This window comes from Ranitomeya imitator, chromosome 7, assembly GCF_032444005.1.
Source record: "Ranitomeya imitator isolate aRanImi1 chromosome 7, aRanImi1.pri, whole genome shotgun sequence".
Taxonomy (NCBI): domain Eukaryota; kingdom Metazoa; phylum Chordata; class Amphibia; order Anura; family Dendrobatidae; genus Ranitomeya; species Ranitomeya imitator.
Genome location: NC_091288.1, coordinates 218,257,353 through 218,273,991, shown reverse-complemented (window position 1 = coordinate 218,273,991; position 16,639 = coordinate 218,257,353). Strand labels below are relative to the sequence as shown.

At 56.6% G+C, this 16,639-nt stretch overlaps 1 protein-coding gene across 1 annotated transcript; it reads left to right on the top strand.

Annotated features, from left to right (window-relative positions):
- The first annotated feature begins 489 nt into the window (after positions 1-489).
- On the top strand, positions 490-15,064 carry LOC138645585 (FMR1-interacting protein NUFIP2-like). Its single transcript, XM_069735004.1, has 4 exons — positions 490-770; positions 11,593-12,585; positions 13,045-13,077; positions 14,295-15,064. Exons 1-4 carry the CDS (start codon positions 641-643, stop codon positions 14,342-14,344), a joined length of 1,206 nt encoding a protein of 401 aa, XP_069591105.1. The 5' UTR covers positions 490-640; the 3' UTR covers positions 14,345-15,064.
- The last annotated feature ends 1,575 nt before the right edge of the window (positions 15,065-16,639 follow it).

Sequence of the window (16,639 nt, the reverse complement as noted above, 5' to 3'; positions counted from 1 at the left end):
TTCTGTAGAAGGACGTAGATCTGGGTATTTATTATGATGGAATATAGGCTGAACTGGATGGACAAATGGCTTTTTTCGGCCTTACTTACAAACTATGTTATACAGTATATAGGGGCAGTATTCATTATACAAGGGCTGTATACATTATATAGGGGCAGTATACAGTATATAGGACAGTATATGAGGGCTGTATACATTATATAGGGGCAGTATACCGTATATAGGGGCAGTATACCGTATATAGGACAGTATATGAGGGCTGTATACAGTATATAGGGGCAGTATATAGAGGCAGCTCAGTATTCGATCAGCATTGTCCCTGCTGAGGAGCCGGTTTCCGGTGTTATCACACACGATGCCACAGATCTTTACCACCAATAAGATGGCGGCGCCTCCTGTCGAGGACGCACGCACCGTGACGTGTGACGTGGCCGCTGCCTCCTGCACGACGTAACCCCGCCCAGACAAGCTCCTCCTCCGGGCCGGAGCGGGCGGCTCTGTCTCTTCCTGCTGCCGCTGTGTGGGTGAGGTCCTCCGTGTCCGCGGCTTCGCTCTTCCTCGGTCTCCTCTTCCGTTATCGCCGCCGTCTCCTCCATTTTCCCGGAGTCTTCTTCCTCCCGCGCCCCGCACCGTGATTATTATGCACAAGGAGCACCTGGCCCAGGATGAGAACAGTAACCCGCGGGAAGGCCCAGTGAGCCGGAGGAAGGAGCGACTCAGCCCCAGCGAGCACGACATGAACCAGCTGAACCGCGGCCGCCCGAAGACAGGTGAGCGGGGGGAAGGGGCGCCGGGGGCGAGTCCACACTGATGGGGGGATACACTGCCCCTATATACAGGAGGACGAGTCCACACTGATAGGGGGGTACACTGCCCCTATATACAGGAGGACGAGTCCACACTGATGGGGGATACACTGCCCCTATATACAGGAGGACGAGTCCACACTGATGGGGGATACACTGCCCCTATATACAGGAGGACGAGTCCACACTGATGGGGGGGTACACTGCCTCTATATACAGGAGGACGAGACCACACTGATGGGGGGGTACACTGCCCCTATATACAGGGGGACGAGACCACACTGATGGGGGGGTACACTGCCTCTATATACAGGAGGACGAGACCACACTGATGGGGGGGTACACTGCCCCTATATACAGGAGGACGAGTCCACACTGATGGGGGGATACACTGCCCCTATATACAGGGGGACGAGACCACACTGATGGGGGGGGTACACTGCCTCTATATACAGGAGGACGAGTCCACACTGATGGGGGGGTACACTGCCCCTATATACAGGGGGACGAGACCACACTGATGGGGGGGTACACTGCCTCTATATACAGGAGGACGAGACCACACTGATGGGGGGGTACACTGCCCCTATATACAGGAGGACGAGTCCACACTGATGGGGGGATACACTGCCCCTATATACAGGAGGACGAGACCACACTGATGGGGGGGTACACTGCCCCTATATACAGGAGGACGAGACCACACTGATGGGGGGGTACACTGCCCCTATATACAGGGGGACGAGACCACACTGATGGGGGGGTACACTGCCTCTATATACAGGAGGACGAGACCACACTGATGGGGGGGTACACTGCTCCTATATACAGGAGGACGAGTCCACACTGATGGGGGGATACACTGCCCCTATATACAGGAGGACGAGTCCACACTGATGGGGGGATACACTGCCCCTATATACAGGAGGACGAGTCCACACTGATGGGGGGATACACTGCCCCTATATACAGGAGGACGAGTCCACACTGATGGGGGGATACACTGCCCCTATATACAGGAGGACGAGTCCACACTGATGGGGGGGTACACTGCTCCTATATACAGGGGGACGAGACCACACTGATGGGGGGGGTACACTGCCCCTATATACAGGAGGACGAGACCACACTGATGGGGGGGTACACTGCTCCTATATACAGGAGGGCGAGACCACACTGATGGGGGGGTACACTGCCCCTATATACAGGAGGACGAGACCACACTGATGGGGGGATACACTGCCCCTATATACAGGAGGACGAGACCACACTGATGGGGGGATACACTGCCCCTATATACAGGAGGGCGAGACCACACTGATGGGGGGATACACTGCTCCTATATACAGGGGACGAGACCACACTGATGGGGGGGATACACTGCCCCTATATACAGGAGGGCGAGACCACACTGATGGGGGGGGTACACTGCCCCTATATACAGGAGGACGAGACCACACTGATGGGGGGGTACACTGCCCCTATATACAGGAGGACGAGTCCACACTGATGGGGGGATACACTGCTCCTATATACAGGAGGACGAGACCACACTGATGGGGGGGTACACTGCCCCTATATACAGGAGGACGAGACCACACTGATGGGGGGGTACACTGCCCCTATATACAGGAGGACGAGTCCACACTGATGGGGGGATACACTGCTCCTATATACAGGAGGACGAGACCACACAGATGGGGGATACACAGCCGCTATATACAGGGGGACGAGACCACACTGATGGGGGGGATACACTGCCCCTATATACAGGAGGACGAGACCACACTGATGGGGGGGTACACTGCCCCTATATACAGGAGGACGAGACCACACTGATGGGGGGGTACACTGCCCCTATATACAGGAGGACGAGTCCACACTGATGGGGGGATACACTGCTCCTATATACAGGAGGACGAGACCACACTGATGGGGGGGTACACTGCCCCTATATACAGGAGGACGAGACCACACTGATGGGGGGGTACACTGCCCCTATATACAGGAGGACGAGACCACACTGATGGGGGGATACACTGCCCCTATATACAGGAGGACGAGACCACACTGATGGGGGGATACACTGCCTCTATATACAGGAGGACGAGACCACACTGATGGGGGGATACACTGCCCCTATATACAGGAGGACGAGTCCACACTGATGGGGGGGTACACTGCCCCTATATACAGGAGGACGAGACCACACTGATGGGGGGGTACACTGCCCCTATATACAGGAGGACGAGACCACACTGATGGGGGGGATACACTGCTCCTATATACAGGAGGGCGAGACCACACTGATGGGGGGGTACACTGCCTCTATATACAGGAGGACGAGACCACACTGATGGGGGGGTACACTGCCCCTATATACAGGGGGACGAGACCACACTGATGGGGGGGTACACTGCCTCTATATACAGGAGGACGAGACCACACTGATGGGGGGGTACACTGCCCCTATATACAGGGGGACGAGACCACACTGATGGGGGGATACACTGCCCCTATATACAGGAGGACGAGACCACACTGATGGGGGGGTACACTGCTCCTATATACAGGAGGACGAGTCCACACTGATGGGGGGATACACTGCCCCTATATACAGGAGGACGAGACCACACTGATGGGGGGGTACACTGCCCCTATATACAGGAGGACGAGACCACACTGATGGGGGGGTACACTGCCCCTATATACAGGAGGACGAGTCCACACTGATGGGGGGATACACTGCCCCTATATACAGGAGGACGAGTCCACACTGATGGGGGGGTACACTGCTCCTATATACAGGGGGACGAGACCACACTGATGGGGGGGGTACACTGCCCCTATATACAGGAGGACGAGACCACACTGATGGGGGGGTACACTGCTCCTATATACAGGAGGGCGAGACCACACTGATGGGGGGGTACACTGCCCCTATATACAGGAGGACGAGACCACACTGATGGGGGGATACACTGCCCCTATATACAGGAGGACGAGACCACACTGATGGGGGGATACACTGCCCCTATATACAGGAGGGCGAGACCACACTGATGGGGGGATACACTGCTCCTATATACAGGGGACGAGACCACACTGATGGGGGGGATACACTGCCCCTATATACAGGAGGGCGAGACCACACTGATGGGGGGGGTACACTGCCCCTATATACAGGAGGACGAGACCACACTGATGGGGGGGTACACTGCCCCTATATACAGGAGGACGAGACCACACTGATGGGGGGATACACTGCCTCTATATACAGGAGGACGAGACCACACTGATGGGGGGATACACTGCCCCTATATACAGGAGGACGAGACCACACTGATGGGGGGGTACACTGCCCCTATATACAGGAGGACGAGACCACACTGATGGGGGGGATACACTGCTCCTATATACAGGAGGGCGAGACCACACTGATGGGGGATACACTGCCCCTATATACAGGGGGACGAGACCACACTGATGGGGGGATACACTGCCCCTATATACAGGAGGACGAGACCACACTGATGGGGGGATACACTGCCTCTATATACAGGAGGACGAGTCCACACTGATGGGGGGGTACACTGCCCCTATATACAGGAGGACGAGACCACACTGATGGGGGGGTACACTGCCCCTATATACAGGAGGACGAGACCACACTGATGGGGGGGATACACTGCTCCTATATACAGGAGGGCGAGACCACACTGATGGGGGATACACTGCCCCTATATACAGGGGGACGAGACCACACTGATGGGGGGATACACTGCCCCTATATACAGGAGGACGAGACCACACTGATGGGGGGGTACACTGCCCCTATATACAGGAGGACGAGACCACACTGATGGGGGATACACTGCCCCTATATACAGGAGGGCGAGACCACACTGATGGGGGGATACACTGCTCCTATATACAGGGGACGAGACCACACTGATGGGGGGATACACTGCTCCTATATACAGGGGACGAGACCACACTGATGGGGGGGATACACTGCCCCTATATACAGGAGGGCGAGACCACACTGATGGGGGGATACACTGCCCCTATATACAGGAGGACGAGACCACACTGATGGGGGGATACACTGCTCCTATATACAGGAGGACGAGACCACACTGATGGGGGGATACACTGCCCCTATATACAGGAGGACGAGACCACACTGATGGGGGGATACACTGCCCCTATATACAGGAGGACGAGTCCACACTGATGGGGGGATACACTGCCCCTATATACAGGAGGACGAGTCCACACTGATGGGGGGGGATACACTGCCCCTATATACAGGAGGACGAGACCACACTGATGGGGGGATACACTGCCCCTATATACAGGAGGACGAGACCACACTGATGGGGGGATACACTGCCCCTATATACAGGAGGACGAGACCACACTGATGGGGGGATACACTGCCCCTATATACAGGAGGACGAGTCCACACTGATAGGGGGGTACACTGCCCCTATATACAGGAGGACGAGACCACACTGATGGGGGGATACACTGCCTCTATATACAGGAGGACGAGACCACACTGATGGGGGGATACACTGCCCCTATATACAGGAGGACGAGTCCACACTGATGGGGGGGGTACACTGCCTCTATATACAGGAGGACGAGTCCACACTGATGGGGGGATACACTGCCCCTATATACAGGAGGACGAGACCACACTGATGGGGGGGATACACTGCTCCTGTATACAGGAGGGCGAGACCACACTGATGGGGGGATACACTGCCCCTATATACAGGAGGACGAGACCACACTGATGGGGGGATACACTGCCCCTATATACAGGAGGACGAGACCACACTGATGGGGGGATACACTGCTCCTATATACAGGAGGGCGAGACCACACTGATGGGGGGATACACTGCCCCTATATACAGGAGGGCGAGACCACACTGATGGGGGATACACTGCCCCTATATACAGGGGGACGAGACCACACTGATGGGGGGGGGGATACACTGCCCCTATATACAGGAGGGCGAGACCACACTGATGGGGGGGGGATACACTGCCCCTATATACAGGAGGATGAGACCACACTGATGGAGGATACACTGCCCCTATATACAGGGGGACGAGTCCACACTGATGGGGGGATACACTGCTCCTATATACAGGAGGGCGAGACCACACTGATGGGGGGATACACTGCCTCTATATACAGGAGGGCGAGACCACACTGATGGGGGGGATACACTGCCCCTATATACAGGGGGACGAGACCACACTGATGGGGGGGATACACTGCCCCTATATACAGGGGGACGAGACCACACTGATGGGGGGGGGATACACTGCCCCTATATACAGGAGGACGAGTCCACACTGATGGGGGGGGATACACTGCCCCTATATACAGGAGGACGAGTCCACACTGATGGGGGGATACACTGCCCCTATATACAGGAGGACGAGACCACACAGATGGGGGATACACAGCCGCTATATACAGGGGGACGAGACCACACTGATGGGGGGATACACTGCCCCTATATACAGGAGGACGAGACCACACTGATGGGGGATACACTGCTCCTATATACAGGGGGACGAGTCCACACTGATAGGGGGATACACTGCCCCTATATACAGGAGGACGAGACCACACTGATGGGGGGATACACTGCCCCTATATACAGGAGGACGAGACCACACTGATGGGGGGATACACTGCCCCTATATACAGGAGGACGAGACCACACTGATGGGGGGATACACTGCTCCTATATACAGGGGGACGAGTCCACACTGATAGGGGGATACACTGCCCCTATATACAGGAGGACGAGACCACACTGATGGGGGGATACACTGCCCCTATATACAGGAGGACGAGACCACACTGATGGGGGGATACACTGCTCCTATATACAGGGGGACGAGACCACACTGATGGGGGGATACACTGCCCCTATATACAGGGGGACGAGTCCACACTGATGGGGGGATACACTGCCCCTATATACAGGAGGACGAGACCACACTGATGGGGGGATACACTGCCCCTATATACAGGAGGACGAGTCCACACTGATAGGGGGATACACTGCCCCTATATACAGGAGGACGAGTCCACACTGATAGGGGGATACACTGCCCCTATATACAGGAGGACGAGACCACACTGATGGGGGGATACACTGCTCCTATATACAGGGGGACGAGTCCACACTGATAGGGGGGTACACTGCCCCTATATACAGGGGGACGAGTCCACACTGATGGGGGGATACACTGCCCCTATATACAGGGGACGAGTCCACACTGATGGGGGGATACACTGCTCCTATATACAGGAGGACGAGACCACACTGATGGGGGGATACACTGCCCCTATATACAGGAGGACGAGTCCACACTGATGGGGGGGGATACACTGCCCCTATATACAGGAGGACGAGACCACACTGATGGGGGGATACACTGCCCCTATATACAGGGGGACGAGTCCACACTGATGGGGGGATACACTGCTCCTATATACAGGAGGACGAGACCACACTGATGGGGGGATACACTGCTCCTATATACAGGGGGACGAGACCACACTGATGGGGGGGATACACTGCCCCTATATACAGGAGGACGAGACCACACTGATGGGGGGATACACTGCCCCTATATACAGGAGGACGAGTCCACACTGATGGGGGGGGATACACTGCCCCTATATACAGGAGGACGAGACCACACTGATGGGGGGGTACACTGCCCCTATATACAGGAGGACGAGACCACACTGATGGGGGGATACACTGCCCCTATATACAGGGGACGAGTCCACACTGATGGGGGGATACACTGCTCCTATATACAGGAGGACGAGACCACACTGATGGGGGGATACACTGCCCCTATATACAGGAGGACGAGACCACACTGATGGGGGGGGATACACTGCCCCTATATACAGGAGGACGAGACCACACTGATGGGGGGATACACTGCCCCTATATACAGGGGACGAGTCCACACTGATGGGGGGATACACTGCTCCTATATACAGGAGGACGAGACCACACTGATGGGGGGATACACTGCCCCTATATACAGGAGGACGAGACCACACTGATGGGGGGGGATACACTGCCCCTATATACAGGAGGACGAGACCACACTGATGGGGGGGATACACTGCCCCTATATACAGGAGGACGAGACCACACAGATGGGGGGATACACTGCTCCTATATACAGGAGGACGAGTCCACACTGATAGGGGGATACACTGCTCCTATATACAGGAGGACGAGTCCACACTGATGGGGGGATACACTGCCCCTATATACAGGAGGACGAGTCCACACTGATGGGGGGATACACTGCCCCTATATACAGGGGGACGAGTCCACACTGATAGGATTCCCTTCCTGCCGTGTCCAACCTCTGCTGTGGTCAGTGTGTCCTCAGGCTGCGTGCACACGTTGCAGATTTCCTGCAGATCCGCAGCTTTTTTTTCTGCACAGAAACGCTGCAGATCCACAAGTGATGTACAGTACAATATAAATTAATGGCTAAAAAATAAATGCCGAGTTAGGCCATGTTCACACAGTGCGTTTTTTACTGCGGAACCGCTGCGATTTTGCCGCTGCGGGTCCGCAGCTGTTTTCCATGCAGGGTACAGTACAATGTACCCTATGGAAAATAGGAACCGCAGTGCACATGATGCGGAAATTCATTAAAAAAGCCGCGCTGAATGGCTGCGGTAAAAAAGGACCATGTCACTTCTTTGTGCGGAACTGCAGCGGTTCTGCACCCATTGACCTCCATTGTGAGGGTCAAACCCGCAGTAAAACCCGCAGACGAAAAAAATATCTGCGGGTTTTCTGCGGTTTGTGGTGCAGAACCGCTGCAGCAGGAAGTGCGTGGGCGGAGTGTGGCTGTCCCCCTGTGCCCCAATCCCACCCCCCCCATGCTCCGATGCCACCCCCCGTGCTCCGACGCCTTCCCCCCCCCCGTGCCCTCATCTCCCCCCCTTATACTTTTACCGGGCCTCCCGGTGTCCGTCCGTCCGTCTTCTCCCTGGGCGCCGCCATCTTCCAAAATGGCGGGCGCATGCGCAGTGCGCCCGCCGAATCTGCCGGCCGGCAGATTCGTTCCAGGCACATTTTGATCACTGTGATAACCTCACAGTGATCAAAAAAAAAAAAAGTAAATGACCCCCCACTTTATCACCCCCATAGGTAGTAACAATAATAAAATAAAGAATTTATTTTTTTTTTTTCCCCCACTACAGTTAAAGGTAGGGTTAGGGGTAGGGTATTTTCAGCCATTTTAACCCTAAAAAAAACTTCCTAGAAAACAGACTCTGCAGAGAAAACTGCATAAAAAACCGCACTACAAACCGCATCAAAAAACGCACCTGCGTTTTCTGTCAAGAGCTGCGGTTTTTAGTGCAGAAAAAACAGCAGGGAAATCAGGAACGTGTGAACATGGCCTTAATGGTGCGGAAAAATCTGCACGGAAAACGCAGCAGATTCAAAAAAGGAGCATGTCAGTTCTTTATGCAGATCTGCGTTTCTGCACCCATTCCATAATAGAAATCTGCAGGGGTAAAAAAGGAAGAAATCCGCACAAAGACCTGCGACGTGAGCACAGAGCAAAAAAAGGCGCCGATTCTGACCTGCCAAGAAATGCAGAATCTGCTCAGAAAATTCCACAGACAAATCTGCAGCGTGTGCACACAGCCTGATAGTTCTCACAGTATCCAGTGCAAAGGTTACAAAAATCAAACTGTTACATTGTATCAGTCTGGACTTAAAACTGTTTATTTTGCATAAAATGGTTACAGCTGTAACAAACCCGCAGCTGTGAGTAGTATTGGGATCCGGATGGGGCTTGAGCCTCTAGGATTTTTTGTTCTCTGTGGTACAGATCGCCCCCGCCGGTCTCTGTGCTTCCTCATACTGTGACCTCCGCTGCCTGTCCTCGGTCTCTGTGCTTCCTCATACTGTGACCTCCGCTGCCTGTCCTCGGTCTCTGTGCTTCCTCATACTGTGACCTCCGCTGCCTGTCCTCGGTCTCTGTGCTTCCTCATACTGTGACCTCCGCTGCCTGTCCTCGGTCTCTGTGCTTCCTCATACTGTGACCTCCGCTGCCTGTCCTCGGTCTCTGCTTCCTCATACTGTGAGCTCTGCTGCCTGTCCTCGGTCTCTGCTTCCTCATACTGTGAGCTCTGCTGCCTGTCCTCGGTCTCTGTGCTTCCTCATACTGTGACCTCCGCTGCCTGTCCTCGGTCTCTGTGCTTCCTCATACTGTGACCTCCGCTGCCTGTCCTCGGTCTCTGCTTCCTCATACTGTGACCTCCGCTGCCTGTCCTCGGTCTCTGTGCTTCCTCATACTGTGACCTCCGCTGCCTGTCCTCGGTCTCTGCTTCCTCATACTGTGACCTCCGCTGCCTGTCCTCGGTCTCTCTGCTTCCTCATACTGTGAGCTCTGCTGCCTGTCCTCGGTCTCTGCTTCCTCATACTGTGAGCTCTGCTGCCTGTCCTCGGTCTCTGTGCTTCCTCATACTGTGACCTCCGCTGCCTGTCCTCGGTCTCTGTGCTTCCTCATACTGTGACCTCCGCTGCCTGTCCTCGGTCTCTGTGCTTCCTCATACTGTGACCTCCGCTGCCTGTCCTCGGTCTCTGTGCTTCCTCATACTGTGACCTCCGCTGCCTGTCCTCGGTCTCTGCTTCCTCATACTGTGACCTCCGCTGCCTGTCCTCTGTCTCTGTGCTTCCTCATACTGTGACCTCCGCTGCCTGTCCTCGGTCTCTGTGCTTCCTCAGGCGTGTGAGCTCTGCTGCCTGTCCTCGGTCTCTGTGCTTCCTCATGCTGTGACCTCCGCTGCCTGTCCTCGGTCACTGTGCTTCCTCATACTGTGAGCTCCGCTGCCTGTCCTCGGTCTCTGTGCTTCCTCATACTGTGACCTCCGCTGCCTGTCCTCGGTCTCTGTGCTTCCTCATACTGTGACCTCCGCTGCCTGTCCTCGGTCTCTGTGCTTCCTCATACTGTGACCTCCGCTGCCTGTCCTCGGTCTCTGCTTCCTCATACTGTGAGCTCCGCTGCCTGTCCTCGGTCTCTGTGCTTCCTCATGCTGTGACCTCCGCTGCCTGTTCTCGGTCTCTGTGCTTCCTCATGCTGTGACCTCCGCTGCCTGTTCTCGGTCTCTGTGCTTCCTCATACTGTGAGCTCCGCTGCCTGTCTTCGGTCTCTGCTTCCTCATACTGTGACCTCCGCTGCCTGTCCTCGGTCTCTGTGCTTCCTCATGCTGTGACCTCCGCTGCCTGTTCTCGGTCTCTGTGCTTCCTCATACTGTGACCTCCGCTGCCTGTCCTCGGTCTCTGCTTCCTCATACTGTGACCTCCGCTGCCTGTCCTCGGTCTCTGTGCTTCCTCATGCTGTGACCTCCGCTGCCTGTTCTCGGTCTCTGTGCTTCCTCATGCTGTGACCTCCGCTGCCTGTTCTCGGTCTCTGTGCTTCCTCATACTGTGAGCTCCGCTGCCTGTCTTCGGTCTCTGTGCTTCCTCATACTGTGACCTCTGCAGCCAATCTCCTTTCTCGACTTTGAGTTGACTGGCTGCAGTGGTCGCATGCAGCATGAGAGCTGGGATTGAGGGTAAGCTTTTCCTAGTTCCGGTATGTGAGTACACAGGGGTCCTCATTTAGGGCCCCCCTAATGTGATGTGTCCCCCCTCGGTGACCTGTGTTCAGGGGTCTCTCTATTCATTTTCTTCTCTCTTCCACTTCAGGCTCCTGGGACTCAAACGGATTTGGGCCAGAAATTGAGGCGCTAGCCGGCCGCACCGAGGAGAGCGTCCCCCTCAGCCCCTCTAACTCCCTGAACCTGCGCCATCTGCGAGGCTGCGAGAAAGACCCCTCTGGCCGTGGACTGCAGAGACCCCCACCCCCCTCCCAGTACCATCCCAACTACTACCCCACACACCACCATCACCACCACCGCACTTCGTACTCTGGACACCGTAAAGGCTACTGGGACTATGAGAGCCAATACCGGGATGGAAAACGTAAAGCGTGGGTGCCCCGGCCCGGAGGGGGTCCCCACACCCAGCGCCCCAGGAACCGCGAAGCCTTAAACTCCACAGAGCCCCCGTGTGCGGATATGAGGCCCGAGCAGACGGCCGGGGACAAAACCAAAAGCGTCTCGCGCCAGCCCTCGCCCCCGGCAGACAAGGAGCCGGCTGCGGACAGCTGGCTGCTCTTCAAGCCTCTGCCCGTCTTTCCTGTCGACAGCAGCAGCGCCAGGACGCTGCCGAAAATCAGCTACGCCAGCAAGGTGAAGGAGAACCTGGACGGCAAAGGACTGGTGCCCAGCTCTGCCCTCCGCACCTCCACTACCCTCCCCAACTGCCTGCTGAACGCTGCGCAGAGCGACGCCGCTGCCCTGCACACCGGCTCCCTGTCGTCCTCCTCCTGCTCCTCCCTCTCCTCCTCCCCACCTTCCCCAGTCAGCCAGGAGAACCTGGGGGCCATCTTCCAGAACGAGTGGGGGCTATCCTTTATTAACGAACCTGGAGCTGGCCAGGCGGTGCCGCCAGAGGTGAGGGAGCCTGAAGAGGAGACCCCCGGAGGGGTGGAAGGTGGCGGCGACCTGGACCAAGCCCCTCCGGTGATGGCCCTGGTGCGTCTGTCCCACGGCTTCTATATAGAAGGGGCCGATCCTGAGGTGACCACCATGGAGAATCCGAAAGATTGGGAGGCCATGGTCTCCTACAGCCTGCAAGGTGAGTGGTGGCAGACGGTAAATGGGGGTCCGAAGGCCCATAGCTGCTGGCCCCCCGATATCTGCTGGTGCTGCTCCCAGTGATTAACCCCGGAGTCTCCCTGTGTCCAATACGGCCGCTGCGCACGCTCTCACGTTGTCAGCCACCGTTCCCGGACCCTTAGTTTAGGGGGAGTACATCCTGATCCCCCCACTGGCCCGGGAAGCAGCACATCGTTACCGTAGTGTGACCACTGCTTGCTGTCAGAGAATGGGAGTGTTGTACAGACCCATCTTTCCCTGCCTAGACACCGCTGAGGTTTTGTTACAGTTGCATCCAGTCCTGTATTGGCTCCCCGCTCTCCCTGCTGTCCTGTCGGTTTCTATAATATATCACTGCAGGAGTTGCACAGCTGATGCTTTGTTACATTGTGCTGGGATTTTATTCAGTTTTAATTTTTTTTTTTTACTTTTTCTCCAGAGTGGAATCGTATCTGGAACTTACACAAGAAAGGTAAGAGGCTGGGCGGAGGAAGGGCTGGCGGGGCGCCATGCTGGGCGGAGGAGGGCTGGCGGGGCGGAGGAAGGGCTGGCGGGGCGCCGCGCTGGGCGGAGGAGGGCTGGCTGGGCGGAGGAAGGGCTGGCGGGGCGCCGCGCTGGGCGGAGGAAGGGCTGGCGGGGCGCCATGCTGGGCGGAGGAGGGCTGGCGGGGCGGAGGAGGGCTGGCGGGGCGGAGGAGGGCTGTCGGGGCGGAGGAAGGGCTGTCGGGGTGCCGCGCTGGGCGGAGGAAGGGCTGTCGGGGCGCCGCGCTGGGCGGAGGAGGGCTGTCGGGGCGGAGGAAGGGCTGTCGGGGCGCCGCGCTGGGCGGGGGAAGGGCTGGCGGGGCGCCATGCTGGGCGGAGGAGGGCTGGCGGGGCGGAGGAGGGCTGGCGGGGCGGAGGAAGGGCTGTCGGGGCGCCGCGCTGGGCGGAGGAAGGGCTGGCGGGGCGGGGGAAGGGCTGGCGGGGCGCCGCGCTGGGCGGGGGAAAGGCTGGCGGGGCGCCGCGCTGGGCGGAGGAAGGGCTGGCGGGGCGCCGCGCTGGGCGGAGGAAGGGCTGGCGGGGCGCCGCGCTGGGCGGAGGAAGGGCTGGCGGGGCGCCGCGCTGGGCGGAGGAAGGGCTGGCGGGGCGCCGCGCTGGGCGGAGGAAGGGCTGGCGGGGCGCCGCGCTGGGCGGAGGAAGGGCTGGCGGGGCGCCGCGCTGGGCGGGGGAAGGGCTGGCGGGGCGCCGCGCTGGGCGGATGAAGGGCTTGGCGGGGCGCCGCGCTGGGCGGATGAAGGGCTTGGCGGGGCGCCGCGCTGGCGGATGAAGGGCTTGGCGGGGCGCCGCGCTGGCGGATGAAGGGCTTGGCGGGGCGCCGCGCTGGGCGGATGAAGGGCTTGGCGGGGCGCCGTTCTGGGTGGAGGAGGGTGGATCCAGGGGAGGGGGCTGGGCGGAGGAGGGTGGATCCAGGGGAGGGGGCTGGGCAGGCGTGGCGCCGTCCAGGGCAGAGGAGTGCTGTGTCGGGGCGGGTGATGATGGGCCCATTCTGGTGGTCCGTGATTTTCGCCTCGGCATACACTGGGTCTGGGGTCGGCTCGTCTGTGTTGTGAACACATGAATGTTTACTGACAGCAAGCAGAGATCTTGGAAAGTGAGAAAAGCCTGAACCTGCGACTGCCGTCCCGTCACTTTTCCTCCTCTTCTCTTTCAGACCCCTCCCGCGTAGTCGTATATGCAGAAGCCATGGATGGCAAAGGTTAAGGCACAGTGCGGAGCCCCCCTAGCCCTAGTCTCCGGAGCGATGGTCCGTCCCTCCAGCCCCAAAAACCCACCTTCCCCAATGAATACACTCAGTCCGCAGAGCGGCATTCAAGATGCGCCACAGAGACCACCGCGCCCCACGAGAGACTGCTTTACACCCACCTTCTCTGTGACCTCCGGGCAGGAAGGGGTTAAGGTGGCATTTCCTGGAGAATACTCTTTAGTTTGTATTTTTTATTTTGTCGCCCCCACCCCCTCACCCATAGCGTCCCGTAAGATGGAGAGTCCCACAGAAGGGGGGGCCCGGTTGCCTCCTGCTTTCTCTGGCCCCAACCCTAAAATGTGTGGCTCACCGGCCTCAGCCACTGTTCTGCGGCGGGTACAGGTGGCGCCCCCCGCTGGTCACTGTCGCTTCTCTCCGGCCTCGGATTCTCCTTTTTATGTTTAGAACCTTTTATCCTCCCTCCAATGAGTGAGTGCTGCCCTGCGGATTCTCCACGGCTCCAGGAGGAAGGATTCTCTACCAGGAAAGACGCTCACTTTTTTTTTTTTTTTTTTCCTCTTGCTAAGCACCTTCTCTCTTTTTTTTTCTTTTTCTCCTGCTTCTTATTTTAACACTTTTCACGCTACGTTGTGGCTGAGGCACTAAAACCCAAACTGGCAATTTGTTGAAAGCCGGACCTGGGGGATATTGTCATTAAAATCTGTTTTATTACCCTCCGTCGTTCTGGAGAATGTCTTATTTCCCCATCAGGGGATATGTGGCACACACTTAGTATCTCATCCTCTGCATGGATATATACACTGCTCAAAAATTAAAGGGAGCACTACAATCCCACATCCTAGATATCGCTGGATGAAATATTCCAGCTGTAAATCTTTATTCATTACATAGTGGAGTGTGTTGATTACAATAAAACCTAAAAATTATCAACGTAAATCACAACTAATATCCCACGGAGGTCTGGAGTTGGACTGATGCTCAAAATCAAAGTGGAAAGTCAAATTACTGGCTGATCCAACTTCAGTGGAAATGCCTCAAGACAAGGAAATGATGCTCAGTAGTGTGTGTGGCCTCCACGTGCCTGTATGACCAACCTACAACACCTGAGCATGCTCCTGATGAGGCAGCGGATGGTCTCCTGAGGGATCTCCTCCCAGACCTGGACTAAAGCATCCGCCAACTCCTGGACAGTCTGTGGTGCAACATGACGTTGGTGGATGGTGCGAGACATGATGTCCCAGAGGTGCTCAATCGGATTCAGGTCTGGGGAACGGGCGGCCAGTCCATAGCTTCAATGCCTTCATCTTGCAGGAACTGCTGACACACTCCAGCCACATGAGGTCTGGCATTGTCCTGTATTAGGGGGAACCCAGGGCCAACCGCACCAGCATATGGTCTCATTAGGGGTCTGAAGATCTCATCTTGGTACCTAATGGCAGTCAGGCTACCTCTGGCGAGCACATGGAGGGCTGTGCGGCCCTCCAAAGGAATGCCACCCCACACCATTACTGACCCATTGCCAAACCAGTCATGCTGAAGGATGTTGCAGGCAGCAGATCGTTCTCCACGACGTCTCCAGACTCTGTCACGTCTGTCACAAGTGCTCAGTGTGAACCTGCTTTCATCTGTGAAGAGCACAGGGCGCCAGTGGCGAATTTACCAATCCTGGTGTTCTGTGGCAAATGCCAAATATCCTGCACGGTGTTGGACTGTGAGCACAACCCCCACCTGTGGACGTCGGGCACTCAGACTATTCTCATGGAGTCAGGTTCCTTACCGTTTGTGCAGACACATGCACATTTGTGGCCTGCTGGAGGTCATTTTTCAGGGCTCTGGCAGTGCTCCTGTTCCTCCTTGCACGAAGGCTGAGGTAGCGGTCCTGCTGCTGGGTTGTTGCCGTCCTATTGCCCCCTCCACGTCTCCTGGTGTACTGGCCTGTCTCCTGGTACCGCCTCCAGCCTCTGGACACTAAGCTGACAGACACAGCAAACCTTGCCACAGCTCGCATTGATGTGCCATCCTGGATGAGCTGCACTACCTGAGCCACTTGTGTGGGTTGTAGAGTCTGTCAGGTGCTACCACGAGTGTGAAAGCACAACCAACATTCAAAAGTGACCAAAACATCAACCAGAAAGCATTGGTACTGAGATGTTCCCACCTGCAGAACCACTCCTTTGAGGGTGTCTTGATAATAATTGACAATAATTTCCATCTGTTGTCTATTCCATTTGCACAACAGCATGTGACATTGATTGTCAATCATTGTTGCTTCCTAAGTGGACATGTATTTA